General features: G+C 39.2%; 1 protein-coding gene across 1 annotated transcript in view; it reads right to left on the reverse strand.

Moving 5' to 3' along the window:
- The window catches only part of ryr2a (ryanodine receptor 2a (cardiac)), a 237273-nt gene that overhangs the window by 67744 nt on the left and 154578 nt on the right, over positions 1-14951 (reverse strand). The window contains exons 50-67 of the mRNA XM_042507822.1: positions 14305-14416; positions 14109-14229; positions 13742-13911; positions 12755-12975; positions 12116-12206; positions 11557-11697; positions 10854-11017; positions 10625-10703; positions 10387-10476; positions 9067-9204; positions 8887-8964; positions 8604-8679; positions 7770-7893; positions 4845-4960; positions 4361-4425; positions 1947-2068; positions 1665-1714; positions 268-328 (exon numbers count right to left, since the gene is read on the reverse strand). Coding sequence (XP_042363756.1) covers positions 268-328; positions 1665-1714; positions 1947-2068; positions 4361-4425; positions 4845-4960; positions 7770-7893; positions 8604-8679; positions 8887-8964; positions 9067-9204; positions 10387-10476; positions 10625-10703; positions 10854-11017; positions 11557-11697; positions 12116-12206; positions 12755-12975; positions 13742-13911; positions 14109-14229; positions 14305-14416 — 2019 coding nt within the window. The remainder of the gene's footprint in view (positions 1-267; positions 329-1664; positions 1715-1946; positions 2069-4360; positions 4426-4844; positions 4961-7769; positions 7894-8603; positions 8680-8886; positions 8965-9066; positions 9205-10386; positions 10477-10624; positions 10704-10853; positions 11018-11556; positions 11698-12115; positions 12207-12754; positions 12976-13741; positions 13912-14108; positions 14230-14304; positions 14417-14951) is intronic.

Genomic DNA, 14951 nt, shown 5'->3' on the forward strand with positions numbered 1-14951 from the left:
ATCTGACCCCTGATAGGATGTCAGGTGGCCCCTGAACCATTTTCTAACTCAGATCAGAGTTCGGTTCGCTTCGGAGGGGTCCGAGTTCGCATAGACACAAAAAATGCTGAGTCATTGGCCTGACTCTGCCTCGAGGGCTGAAATGGACCAGGTGGGAAAACACCTTTGTCCACTCTATGGTCCTTCAATATCATCCCAAGTGTAATGACAAGGGACACACACACACACACACACACACACACGTCTCAATTGAATGTCTGTCCTCACCTGGCATCCAGGCTTTGTCCCAGTATCTGCAGACAATTGACTATGGATGTGGCATTGTTACCTGGAAAGCAGACAGGAACACATAAATAAAGAGGAAACCCTGTGTGAATACTGGGTCTGAGGGTCTGAGGGTCCGAGGTTCCATCTGTCAGGGATTTCAAGAGTCAAGCACTACAGTCCACTAAAACAAAATATCAGCAGGAGCCGTCTGTTTGTCTGATCAGCACCACATTCAAAGCAAAAAGATGTTTCTTTAGTCAGCGTCACAAGTCACATCATAAGTGTATTCACTGTTCGCCTTGTACACTGTTAAAGCTAAATCCTGACAGCCTAAAACTATCAACAGCAAACATTTATTTGCTCAAATGTGTGTTTCTGGTTGTATCAAATTTCAGTTTGCAAAGGTGGAACATCTTTTCACTTTGAGCAGAATGACATAGTGGAATGCCCTCAGCATCTGAATATGGTACAACAAGTTGCACTATACACCACACAGCACACAAGCTGCTAAGCACAGAATAGGTATACACACACCTACAATATCATGCATGCATGCACACACACTGCTACATACACTATTTAAGGATGTTATTGAGCTTTCTCTTGTTTATCCTCGACCTGTGTCGCATAAAAACACGCTGCTGTGCAAACATGATGAATGCATGTCTTTCCGCATAAAGCTGAAAAGTTTGCAATCTGCATTGTTTGAATTGTGTGTGAGTGTGTGTGTGTGTGTGTGTGTGTGTGTGTGTTTCAAGATTTCAAAGATGTTGTGTGTCTATGCCACAGACACATTCAACAATCGCGTAAAATTATGTTAAATACCTTCAGATAAATGAAACCACTGCCCAAACAACCAGTATTGACAACCATGCACAGTGGCAGTTCTCCTGTCTACTTTTCCAAACTGGGAATGTGCTGACTGCCATCTACTGTACTTAATACACTGACTGTAGAAAAGTAGCTCAAACAAACACACTTCAAAAAATTCGAACTATTCCTTTAATTTAAACAACCTATGCTTGTAATTCAACACTGAGATACCACTTTTTATCACCTTCATCAACTTTTATCTGAAGAAAAAACATTAAACAAAATGACTGTGTTTCATAACTTTGTCTGTGGCTCTTTGTATCTCATCAAAACTCTCAAACTCCGCTGGATCAACACTATGAAGTACAGAAGCCCAAAGGGAGTGGCAGAGGAAGAGAAAATTTTGATTTGCATTTTAATCATCCTAAACCAAAACATTGCAATTAATAGATAAAAATCAACTTATCCCCCAGCCCCGCTCCATGTTTGACATGGTATGAAAGCACTCACACTGCAGTTATATTCACTCAGAGCCACAGCAGAGAAGGAGCAGGAGGAGGAGCAGAAGGCATGAACTTCCTTACCAAATAAGGATATCCTATGTCTGACAAGAACTCCCAGTTTGCAGAAAAGACTGAAAAGATTGAATGAAAGGAGAGAGGAGGAGGTAGAGAGGGAAGCAGAGAAAGAGAAAAAATCGGTGTGAGACAATCAACCCAGAGGAAGACAAAGAGACAGCAGGAGAGATAAAAATGCACACAGCCTGTCATACACATGGAGTCCATTAGAAAAGATCATATTCAACTAGAAAACAGAACCATGAGTGGTTTTTATCCATCTACTGTTGTGACATCTGTCACGCTCACCTGGTCACCATCTCCTTCTCCTTGTTGGATGCATGGCCTCCGCTGCTGATTGGATGGATGGCTGTTGACAGGAAGTACAGCCTGTGGTTTTTGAAGTACTGATCCACCAATGGCAAGACAACCTGGGGGTTAAAGAACATAAAGACACAAAGTAACTACCTATGTGTCTGTGTGTTTTTTAAATAGATAAGAAATGGGTCTTAGAAAGAGACCATCACCCAGATTTGCATGGATGTTAGGGACAAAAATCAAAGAAACTATTGTTTGTGGAAGATTTCATCCTCAGAACTTCATCTCCAGTGAGCGGAATAATAGTATTTACTAATATTCACATATATATCTAGCCCCTGTATAAGTTAAATATACATTTAGATGTGTGTGGTGTGTTGGTGGTTCTGTGGATAGAGAGGGCACCCTATGTACAGAGGTTTAGTCCTCACCGCAGCGGTCATGGGTTCATCCCTGGTCTCAGCCCTTTGGTGCATGTCGTACCCTGTCTCTCCCCCTTTCACACATACACTCTGTCCTATCAAATAACGGCGAAAAAAGCCCTAAAAATATCTTTTAAAAAAAAGAAGTGCGTGCCTGTGCATCTTTGTAGAGGCTGTGACTACTAGTCCTTCCCCTTTAGGTTGTCTTCAATATTCGGGTCTGATGCCCTGGACAACAGCGATAACCTGTTTTTCCCCTCATCATTTCTGTTTATTCTTATTTTTAGTTACTACCTTTACTAATTTTCCATCTGGGATTATTATATTTTACTTAATTATCTGTTATTGTACAATTGTTAATGTACATTTCTACTTCCTCATAATTCCACTGGCCACTTGCGACCCATGAAAGAGGTCTGTGGGATGGGATGGGGGTTTGATTGAACAAGGTGTTGGATTTACTGAAATACAATAATATTTATACAACAAACATATATTAAAGATGTCATTTTTTCATTTTTGTTTTTTAAATCAAAAGCTCACCTGTCTCACATAAAGGTGTCCCACAGTCTTTCATCAAATAATCACACAATCTGACAACCACGTAAATGGCTCCAACTGTGTTCATTTAACAGGAATTGTTAATGATTTTGATGTAAATGGCATTTCGATCACTTTCAGCTACACTGAATAGGGAACACAGTTAATACAACATTCATACCTAAACTAGACTGATGGCTCTAACTGCATGCAGTGTGGGATAAATGTTTGTCTTGTTATTAGTCAATTTATAGGAAGTCATTAGAAATATTGGCAGTGTTGGCAATCTGTTTCTGACAAGCTTAATTATTACTGCTGGTTAACATTTTTTAACTGCACATTTTTATAAGGTCAGCGGTTCCCTACTAGCCTAGAAACAGGGGCCAGATTTCTCCTTAGTCATTAGCTGAAGGTCCAAACATCAGATAAAATACCACATTTAAAATTTTATACCACAAAAAGTAGACGACATGTTGGCTTAGAACACAAAGAAATAAATCGTACTGCAAGAACAAACAGAAGTGGCACATCAAAATAAAAGCACTGTGCCAGAAATTCACTGTACTTTAACATACGGTGTGTTTTTTTACAAACTTAACAAATTCACAAGTCACTTGCAGTCAATCCAGAATGAACCCACGACCGAACTATAACAATGGTCACTTGAACAAACATCAGGGTGATGAGAACTACCTTAAGTGTCAGAAACCATCTTTGGGAATTTTAGTTTGTGTGTTTATGTTTATTCACTAGCATGGAGGGGCGGGCTTTATGACCTATACTGCAGACAGACACCAGGGGGCGATCCAGATTAAAGAGCTACACTTTGGCTCCATGTTGTCCATCTTTATAAACAGTCTATGCCCTCAACCAACCACTCGGAAACCACTATATTAGGCAATGTTTTTCTCAAAAAATAAATACATAAAAATAAAATAACAAACAAAAAAATGTATGTATAATAAATTATCACCTGCAGTTGTATGCCTCTGCCCACCAGTCCAGCTGCAGTTACAGTAGCACATAATGGCCAGAAAAGTGTTTTTGCAAAATATTATGATGTCAATGTGATGTTGACCTTTGACCTTTTTGGTACGGTCATCACATCATTTTATCCTATCTGTGTGAAATTCTGTCATAATAAGCGTATATTGAGTTATGTTCAAAAACATGTTTCATGAGCTCACAGTGACTTTGACCTCAGACCCATAACCACAAAATCCTAATGAGTTCATTCTTGAGTCTAAGTGGATGTTCGTGCCAAATTTGAGGAAATTCCTTCAAGGCCCTCTAGCGATATGCCATTTATATGACGAATGGAAAACTTCAGCCTTGGCTAATGCCGGCCCGCAGCGAAATAAAAAAAAATGGTTAAAGTACACACACTAAAATACCACATCATCAAACTAATTGATGAATTAAATAAAATGATGAGTTTCTGACCTTTCCAAAGAATTTGATCTGTTGTTCATGAGGAATCTTCTCTCCCTTTGGTCTTGTTCCCAGATCTAAATGACAGGCAGAACACAAAGATGAGATCTGCAAAGATTTACATGCTGGCAATGCTGTGATGTATTGCTTTAAGTGGTTGAGCTATGAGCAAGATTGTTTTCTCATTTACTAAAATATTTTTGCAGTTCAATTTGCAGTGCAAAAGTGTCCATTGAAAAGAGTATTCAGTGTGGCAGCCAATAAGCCCTAAAAGGAACATTTACCACCTTTCATGTAAATGTCCAACCAGTGTTTAGTTAATATAGCATACTGAGTAATAAATGTTTCAGTTAACTACATTTACTGAAACATTTATTACTCAGTATGCTATATTAACGGAAAAAGAGTTCTGTGACAGCAGTGCCAATATGTAGTATGGACATTTCATTCATTTCAAACCTGTTTTAGTATTCAGTGAGTGACAGAAAAGTCTTACCAAACTCCATCATGTGTTGGTGTGCTTGGTCTACGTATGTGATGAGCTGCTGCAGGAAGGTGTAGGCAAAGCGTTTCTCTATAGCTGGAGTGTCCAGCTCCTGCGACTTCACACCTCTGCAAACAACATACACACTCTTAAAGTAATGATAGCCATGTTGGAAATATAGATATTTAACATTACCAAGATTCACATGAAAGGATATGTATCAATTTTAGGGCTGCACCTAACGATGATTTTTTATCGATTAATCTATCTGTTATTTTTTTTGATTAATCGATTAATCTATCGATTATCTTTTTGATTAATCGATTAATCTATCGATTATTTTTTGAATTGATCTAACTATTATTTTTTTATTACTCAATAAATATAACAACAAATCTACTGAAAATAACAATTTAAAACTTGTCATACACCGCAGGGCATTATTCTCCAACAAAAAATAGCCCAGTCTTAACTGGTAATCTGTGTTTTACAGTCTCAAGTTTAAGGAATGTAGTGCAATCCACATTTAGCAATCCAACAGCAAAATAAATAAAACAATGTAAAACTCAAGTCACTTTTAGGAGGAGCAACAAAACAGTTAGTCTTTGTTACAGTAACAAACCTCAAATATAGCAGTCCAACAAACATATTTCAGTAAAATTAGTGCAATTTGAATAACACTATAACTTTTCTCCAACAGAAATAATTCTAACTAGTCCATTCTTTCTGTATAATAATAGTCCAACCTTAACTGGGCCATAAGGCATACCGCTTCCTGCTGATATGAGTGCTGTATTTTCCTATTTATAAGCACATATTCGACTCATTTATGAAGTTATACAAGGTCCTGCACAGCTGACAACCCCGTCCTGTAAATGTTTCAAAATAAAATGCATTGTATCACCAACTGATGGCATTCTGTTCACAGAGACACAGATAGCTTTTGTTTTGAAAGGGAAGCAAGGAAGTTAAGGTAAAACAAACATCTTTGTGTTTCCTCATCTCTGTGACAGAGAGAGACTTTAAACTGCAGTATAAAGTGGTATAGAGTCAACAAACTCGAGCGTCACGCGTAAAAAAACAGCGAGCCACTGTTTCTCTAGATGTGCTGCAGCTGACACGCAGCTCAGACGTGCCTGACGAGCGCTGCTCAGGCGAGCAGTGTGCATGCGCTTACTTGATTGTGCCAAAACAAAAAACAACACGCTCGGAGTTGCTCACGCTCTCATTACGTTGACGCACGTTATGTGAATCGACGTATTCACGTATTCTATTACGTCAGCGCGTCGCCCCAGCCCTAATCAATTTCATGTCTGTGCTAATCTAAATTAAACACATTTCTGACCGAGAGTATCTCTGTACTGTAGGAATGCTCAGATTGCTTTGCTTGGGTACTTTAAAAAAATGACATACATAGGATTTTAGGACATTTCTAGGGTATATGGACATTTCTCAGATTTTAGGAAGTTTCTTGGCTATAAGGACACTTCTAGGATTTTAGGACACTTTCAGGATTTTAAGATATTTGCACATTTCTTGCATTTTGGGATGTTTTTCAGATTTTAAGATGTTTCTCAGATTTTAGGATATTTCTAGGATTTTAGGACGTTTCTCATATTCTAGTACGTTCCTCAGATTTAAGGACATTTCTAAGATTTTAGGACATCTTGAACATTTAAGGACATTTCTCTGATTTTAGGACATTTCTAGCATATTAGGACATTTTTTGGGTATAAGAAAATTTCTAAGATTTTAGGATGTTTTTGGATTTCAGGATGTTTCTCGGATTTTAGGACATTTCTAGGGTTATAGGATAATTCTACAGTTTAAGCACATTGGGGGCGTAGCTACGACCTCTGTGGGGGTGTGTGGGGGGTCTTCCACTGGCACTTTTTTTGATAATCATGCTGTTTTGATGCTGTTTTATGCATTTTGGCACCTTATGGATACTAAAAGTACAAAAACAATTCCCAGTGTGAATCAGCTTATTTTTATCTTATCTTAGAAAATGGTTGGGGAACCACCTGACGCTCTATCAGGGCCAGATTTGGCCAGCAGGCTGTAAGTTAAGTATTATTAGTGTACAAGATGCAAAAAGAGAGAGTGAGGGGATACGGTTAGCTTAGCTCTGTCAAATGTGAAAACAAAGCCTAACCTTTTTAACCTTTTTTTGGCTAATAACAGTACTGCCCACTGAGTGCACACAAAATCTCAAAAGTCAAAGTTGCTATCTGTTATTAAACAACATGTTGTAACATATCACTAGAATGGTTGAACAGCATTTTTACCTGACCAGCTGGTAGTTTCCCTCTTCTTAAATTCTCTGTGGTATGTTTGCCTAACCCAATGACTGCACATAAAATGGATCATATGTCTTTACTTCCTCCCACTGTACAAAAATGAAGCCAAAATATCCAGACATGGGTGGTGCCATTTTGTGCTGGTGACATCATTTGGAGCCAGACTCTGCACTGCAGTGATTGGGAACTAGAGCCGCCGTATTGCGCCGTATTGAGTTCTGGCCCATTCACCCACTTGATCCAAACATGAGCAACGCCACTGAGTGAGAGCAAACTGATGGACACACAGAGCTGTCAGTCATGACTGTAAGGTGGGATTTATGACCTATACTGCAACTAGCCACCAGGGGGCAATCTAGATGTTCTGGCTTCATTTTTGGGGAGCTATTATGCCATCCATATTTATATACAGTCATTGATCTAAACACATCCAAAAACCTTTCTGCTGGACACAGAGAAGAAACTGACATGACTCTGGGTCACATTGTTTAAGTGTATGAAATGCTCACAGTTATGCACATGCTGTATTATTAGGCAAATCTCATAAGTCATACCTAAATTCAACAAAACGTTCACAATTCAAACTCTTCTCACAGTACCTCCAGTCTGTGTGTAAAGAGTAAAGTCTTGTTCTTACCTGGACACAGTGTAACCGTTGATCTGAAGGAACTTGAGGATGTCTTGTGCTTTTTCTCTGTCTTTGGATTTCTCTTTGGCAGTCAGTGTGTCATAGGGAACCAGCAGAGGATGGTTCCCTCCACCTGAACACAACAGCAACATGACGCATGGAAAACAGAGATGACAGGGTGATACAAAGAGGACTCTTGTTTGCCTGTGCAACGCTAACATTTTTAGCTAACTGTATCAGAGGAATTGCCATCAGCTCAGAGGGAATCAGTGTTTATTGCTACCCTGATTACTGAATGATTTTTATATTCCAGTTCAAATGTGTAATTTAATTTGCTGCAGTTTTGTAAAAAAAAAAAAATCCAGAAATGGAATACCACTCTTACACTGGTTTAATTCAGACTGATATGTGCACAACGTACGCTGAAGCCTCAATCCATGCCTTTAACCCTTTAAACCTGGAGCTTCACTTTTCTTGTGCTGCATTCAGAGGCCTTTCACAAGTATTTCAACCTATGAACCCTGAGCACATTGGTTTTATTTCATTTGAAAACATGGGAAAGAGGCAATGATCAACTTAAGAAATGTCCCACAAATTGCATGATTTAGTAGGTTTGGATTTTTTTTTCTTTCCAAAAGCTAGTAAAAAATGTTTAGAAATGCAGAATTTATTTAAAATTATTCAGGTCATTTCATGGTTTGTTGTTTCTTTTTGTGACTTTACTCATTTTTTGCTAATTCTTGGGTCACCTCTCCTTAAGTTGCTTATTTCTTTTGTTTTTGAGAGAAATCAAAAGGAAAATGTTTTGGGAAATGCTGTGCATGTGTGTTGTGTTTAATCTACCTTTGGCTTCCAGCTCCATTTTCTTTTTCCTGGCCCAGATATTATGATAGTTCTCTGCAAGCAGCTCTGCCATAGACTGAACAAACACGATGTTAAACATGTGCAGCTCTGTTAATCTGGACATATTAATTCATCTATCAATCCACAAAATCCTCTGGTTTCTATACTGATATCAATACCGTTCCTTAGTGTTACAGCAGCACACTTAAAGCTCAGGGATCAAACAAGCTTCTCTATTACTCATTCAAATATAGTTTTGTTTTTTGTGTATGCAGTTACCTACCTGCATGTCTCTGGACAGTGTAACATTGCTCATATCGATGGGTCTGGGGCTGAAAGCTGGAGCTCCTTCAAAAGACAGCTGTGGAAGACACCATATATATGAATGCTGGCTATAACAAGATGTGATGTTCATTTGTGATTGAATGTGTGTGTGTGTGTGTGTGTGTGTGTGTGTGTATACCTGGCTGGCCTGTGATATCCTCCTGGACTTGTTATGGAGGCTGGCAGGGTCGCCCTCTCTGATCCTGTCGATGCTCCAGCCCCACGACAGCATGGTCTTCAGAGACTCTCTGACTGTCCAGCAATACGCCTCCCTATCCTGAAAAATTACAACCAAACTTTGGATAAACCTACCTCTAAATATATTTAATATATAATATATATAATAATAATAACAAAAATAATAACAATAATAACAAAACTGCAGTAAACTACAAGATATTGTAACCTCACAAAATTTAGGTGAGTGTAAAGTGTGCACGTTGTTGTATTTCCCTGCCATTGTTACTAAAAGGTTTACAAAAAGATCATTTTGCAGGACATTTTCAGTGGTGTGGGAATGCTTGCTCTGGACACAGTCCTCTCACCACACTGCAAGCCTTTACAAAGACCTATGCTAATCTGTGCCTTAACAGTGTGTGAAGAATGTATGCTAAAAAGTACTGTTCTTTCATTACCACAGTTCCCTCAAATATAGATTTAAAGCTTCAATTAAGGGTTTGAGTTGGTCTTAAAGGACCAGTGTGTAAGATTTAGGGGGATATATTTGAAAAAACAGAATATGATACAATAAGTCTATTTTCTTTAGTGTATAAGTACCTGAAAATAACAAAACATTTGGGTCTTAAGATATTAGGGAGAAAAAATGTGTCGGACCAGCCACCTGCAGTGACATGCCAAAGTGCGTCAGAAATACCTGGATTTTTAAACTAAACGTCTTTATTTGGTTTTTGATCCATTTAAATCACCCAGTGTGTGCGTTTTAGAAAGAAAGAGACCTCTGTGGATAATTCAGCTTCTGATTAAAACCTCCTGAACAATGAAACTGACGTAATTCCAGCTGGGAGAAGGCTTAGCTGGTTGCAATCTACAATTCACCACTAGATGTCACAAAATCCCTCTAAATTTTACACACTTCACCTTTAAATATCTTAATAAAAAGACAACCTGTGCAAGTTATGTTTACATTCCCTGTTACCAACAGTGTTTTGTGCATGTCTATATTACAAAAGAGCTAGCTCAGTTCACTGTTTACCAAAGTTGAGCTCGTTTAGCATGTTCATGCACAACCCTGCTAACCAAAAAACACTGTTTGACTCCTTGAGTTCTGACAGATGTATTGACTTTATCTCCTCCCTCTGTAAAAACTTGAAAAACAAACTTGATCTTGATTTTGAAACCAATATGTATGCATACATGTTGACTAATACCTGGCCATGTTAAAGTCAAAATATTAAATTGAAGACAAGAAGAGACACTCAAAGCGCTGTATGCAAACTACCTTCTCAGAGAGGCCTTTGTATGGTTTCAGTAAAGGGTGGCTCTTGGAGATTTCACAGATCTGATCCCCATACGACCAGCCATTGGAAAACTATGGAAACATACATACAAGATTTTTTTAATTTCATTAAGTTTTCTTGCATGACTTCAATACTGTTATGTTTATTCCACCTTAAAACACATCAGTAACAGGACAACCCCTACTTCATGTTTGACTTGTGAGCATTTTGCTTCTGTACCTTTTCTATACACCACTTCTCATGGTTGTGCTCTGCATATCTGGTGATAAAATAGTCCAGTTTCTCTGGGACAGTCACACTGACAAAACAAAAAAGCAACAATCCTCACAGTTTACATTGATATAAAATCATTTGATGCTTTTGTTTAGACAAAAATCGTACTGTGTCTTTATAAAAAAATAACTTTAGAATGCTTATTTAACAAAGAAGAAATAAATCAGTTGTTTACTTGGTAGTGTCTGCAGGCTGTGGGGTGAAGTTTCCCTCTGAGTCCATGGAAGACTGTTTCTCCATCATGGCCATGTAGTTGGACTCCATGTAGTCTGGAGGCAGAGCTCCAGCCACGGCACTGAGGCACGGTAACGCCAGTTTGAACAGCTCCTGGTCATACCGCTACGCCACGAAAACACATTCACAGCACCATGTTAGACTGCACTATGTAGAAAGAAGGATTTAGCGTTTTTTGGAGATTGACCCATACTGAAAACTAAGGTCATGTTTAGACAAGAACAGCCCTACTAAAAAAAAAAAAAAAATGTCTTGCTTTTGTGTTAAAAAAAACTGCATTCATATAATAACACTGAGAATGATCCTCGTGTACATGGATCTGCAAAAACAACCAAAAATGCTGTAGTAGCCAGGCCAGTAGTTAGTGGTGTAATTTGTAATGACACACCAGAGAAAACACCACACGCATTTCGCTTCCATTTATTGTTACATAAAAAAGAAACTATATTCCCTCAAGGTGTCCTGAGATTTTGCGCTCCTAAGAATGGGACAGATGGAAGGTCCTAGTGACCTTGACCTTGAAATATGGAACAAATGTACAAACGTACAGATGACTTCAGATATGAATGAATAACCTGAAAACAATATTTCCGGCCATGACTGTCACCAATGCAGAGGCTTAAAGGCCTAAACTAATTCCTTACCTTGCGTGACAGAGCATCAAATATTCCCCAGAACAGTTTTCTGGATAGGTGAAGCTCTTCATCTGATGCAGCTCCAAAGCTGCCCCAGCCTCCAGCCAGGCAGTAATACTTCCAGCAACGCTCATAGTGATTGGTCAACAGCTAAGGAAAGTCAAGAAGACATTCATCAACCATCTGCTGACTTTAGGGAGCTTTTTTAATCAAACAGTGCAGTCAATGGCACACAGTCACAGTGCAACATCACATATCCATGATCATATTTTTTATTAAATCTGAAATTAGGGATGCTGATGCAAAGAAAGTGTGCTCGTAAAAAGAAAAAAAAATGTAATCATCATACATTTCTATAATGCGATGAAACATCACAATTTCATGTTTTATTGCAGATTATTGCTCTTTGTAAAAGTTGTGTCAGATGAAGTAATAAACAGTAAAAATGTGTCAGCATATGTTGCAGTTACATAATGTTGTAATGTACTGAAGTATAGTTCTAAAGATGCATTTAAAAAGGACTGATTGAATTGATGTGGCAGAGATATCAGTGCAGTGAGTTTCTCACCTTCAGAGGCATCTTGGTGTGTTCATTGAGCAGAGGAACATCAAACACCAACCTCCTCAGCAGATGCTGCATCATCGAAGGCCTCAGTTTACTGCACAGGATTAATAGGATGTACGTTAGTTGGCACACAGAACAGCTTAGACTGTTCTGTAACAAGATGTGATGTTGATGATGTGATTAAACCAACAGACAAGGAAAACAGGCAAATGACAAACAGGAAGTTATATTAAAACAGAGAAACCGAATGACAAGAATGCATCCATGAAAATAATCAGTGGATGAGAAGGAACATTTTATCAACGAGAATATAGTTATCAGCAGCAATAATTAAGTTGAAGAGCTAAAATGAGAAGAGGAGATGATGCTCACAATATTTAGATTAAATGGCTAAACTAAATTACAGTGTGGCTGAACTTTATTGATGTGTAAGTGAATTCTACACTGAAGCTTAAATACAGATTATTTATGCCATATTTGGTATAGTTGTATAAATTCAGATTCCAAAACATCAGCACCATGTCACACTCTTGCAGGTCTTTCCTGACATTTGCTCCTGTGTTTCAAGAATCACACTGAGGGATTCCAACAAATCACACATGCACGGCAGATTTTTCCTCTCTGTTTTAAGTCCAGTCTTACCCACAAACGGCCAGCAGACACTCCTCGATGGCGTCCCTCTGGGCTTTGGTGAGGCAGCAGCCTTTGGATAGGCGGTAAACCGTGTGGAGCAGGGAGTCGATCAGCGAGGCAAACGGCTCCGTCCCAGCAAACAGTGGGGCACATTTGGTCAAGAGAGGCAACACGGCTGTGCACAGGTACCTGTTGAGGGCAAGGGCCATGTCTGTGGCACTGAGAGCAACCTGACACAAACACAGAGACACACGAAGAAGACAGGAGGCCAAGGCATTTAGGCATTTAGACAAGAACAGTCCTAATAAAAATGGAAAAGTCTTTCCTTTGAGTTTAAAAAAAAAAAATCTGCGTTCATATGATAACATTGTGAGAACAATCCCCATGTATACGGATCCGCTAAAAAATCTAAACGCTGTAGTATTCATGCCAGACAGGTAGTTGGTGGTGTTACTTTGTAATGACACACCACGGAAGAACAACAGGCACATCCACAAGTACGACCGTGACATCACCATTCTCACAGGATCCGCACATTGTCAGTTTACACGGTGACAGAGGGGGTGGCATTTTGAACAGATCGAACTCTGGAACCCGTTTTTTTAAAAGTCTGGGTCTTCAGGCCCCAAAAAATGCTGGTGTCGTGTAAACAAAAAGCCAAACTGCAACAAAACTTCAACGTTTTATGCAAGAACTATTGCTGTGAAAACTTTAAGGGCAATGGGATTAAGGAAAAGTGAGGTGTGTTTGTGGCTGAGAGAGATTTAAAGTCTTTCAAAAAAATGCCACCCTACAATATTCATTATTAGTTATCCATTCATTTGAGCCATCGTTAACAGAAAAATATAAATTAGTGCAATTTTATGAAAATATGTATGAATGAACACAAAGAAACAGCATATTCACACACATGCACACACACACACACACACACACGCACGCACGCACACACACACACACACACACAGCCACACACAGCCACACACACTCTCTTACAGTGTCCAGAGAGGCAGCAGCTCTCAGATCTGGTAAGAAGCCGACTTCCAGCAGGTGCAGCAGGAAATTTTGGTCTTCTATACCGTAGACTCTGTCCAGGAACAGGACCATGGCTGCTTTATGGTCCGGACAGAAGCCAGCTGACATGTCTGGCTCCACCACCAACCCATCTATACATGCAGAGGCAAACACATAACGCACATACATACATGCACACACAAGCAAACAGGGTTGAATTCAAGCTTTAGACATCAACTCACAGTAAACTGTTACCTTTGTTTGCATAGTTTCATTTTGCTGTGCTGTTTAAAATCGGGATGATTGAGATCTGCAGTCCAATGGGGTTGATGCTGGATAGTTTGCTTACCTTTAGCCAGGCTGGGCATGGAGAATGGGATGCTGATCACTCCCACCAGGTCTTCAATAGGAATCAGAGACCTCAGAATGGCTCTGATACGGATTGCTTCACCTTTTCCAGCGTGGATCAGCTGATATGAAAGGGCTTTGATTAGTGTGAGTATCTACAAGAGTGTGCATGTGTGTATGTTTGTGCTGCTACTCACATGCATCTCTGGTGCACAGCGGCCCAGCAGGTCAATGAGAGCAGCATAGAAGGTCATGATGGCATTTCCCATGTGGATGGTGTCATCCTCCTCTTCCTCTAGCATGTCACTGCTACACACACACACACACACACCACAATATGTCACTGAGGCAACTAAACATTTCACCTCAAACACCTCATCTCAAACAACAAAATATTGATGAACCCCAGATTTGAGCGTAAAGCATTAATATGCACAATTTAAGTGCAGCATGTAAGATTTAGAGGGAAATTTTGGCAGAAATTGAATATAATACTATAGGTTTGCTTTCTTTAGTGTGCAATCACCTGCATGTTGCACCTCCATGTTTCTAAAGTAGCCCAGAATGGACAAACCAAACACTGGCTCTACATACAGCTATTTGTATTTTTATGTCACCGTAGTAAGAAGCCCAAATACAATGAGCATGAACGAGCCGAAATTCCTCTGTTGACAATATGAAAGTGTTTTATTAGGTGTTTCCAGCAGATTAAATCACCAGGCCTGTTTATTCTGGAGTGGAAGCGACCTTTGTGAATAATTTGGCTTCTGGTGAAAACCTCCTGAACATCTGCATCTTAATCTGAAGTTATCAGATATCAGAGAAAAATGAGGCTTCACATTTC

Source organism: Plectropomus leopardus, chromosome 19 (genome assembly GCF_008729295.1).
Source record: "Plectropomus leopardus isolate mb chromosome 19, YSFRI_Pleo_2.0, whole genome shotgun sequence".
In the NCBI taxonomy this organism is placed as follows: Eukaryota; Metazoa; Chordata; class Actinopteri; order Perciformes; family Serranidae; genus Plectropomus; species Plectropomus leopardus.